The following is a 213-nucleotide window of genomic DNA, read 5'->3' on the forward strand; positions in this document are numbered from 1 at the left end:
CCCCAGGGCGGCCATGCTGTCCCCCCCGGCCTACGACAGCCTGGAGCTGCAGCGGCAGTACGGCGACGTCAACAACCGCTGGGACGGGGCCGAGGAGGAGGAGGAGGAGGGCGACCATGAAGGCAGCTCGGCTCGACGCTTCGAGCGCTCCCGCATCAAGGCGCTGGCCGGTACGGGGAAGGGGGGGGGGACACACGGCACCCCAAAAAATAG

At 70.0% G+C, this 213-nt stretch overlaps 1 protein-coding gene across 1 annotated transcript in view; it reads left to right on the forward strand.

Annotated features, from left to right (window-relative positions):
- Nucleotides 1-13: 13 nt before the first annotated feature.
- Nucleotides 14-213, forward strand: part of SPTBN2 (spectrin, beta, non-erythrocytic 2) — a 22,218-nt gene continuing 22,018 nt past the window's right edge. The window contains exon 1 of the mRNA XM_010573125.1: nt 14-170. Within this exon, the coding sequence (XP_010571427.1) occupies nt 14-170 (157 nt within the window). The remainder of the gene's footprint in view (nt 171-213) is intronic.

Source organism: Haliaeetus leucocephalus, unplaced genomic scaffold, assembly GCF_000737465.1.
Source record: "Haliaeetus leucocephalus isolate CR32 unplaced genomic scaffold, Haliaeetus_leucocephalus-4.0 Scaffold364, whole genome shotgun sequence".
In the NCBI taxonomy this organism is placed as follows: domain Eukaryota; kingdom Metazoa; phylum Chordata; class Aves; order Accipitriformes; family Accipitridae; genus Haliaeetus; species Haliaeetus leucocephalus.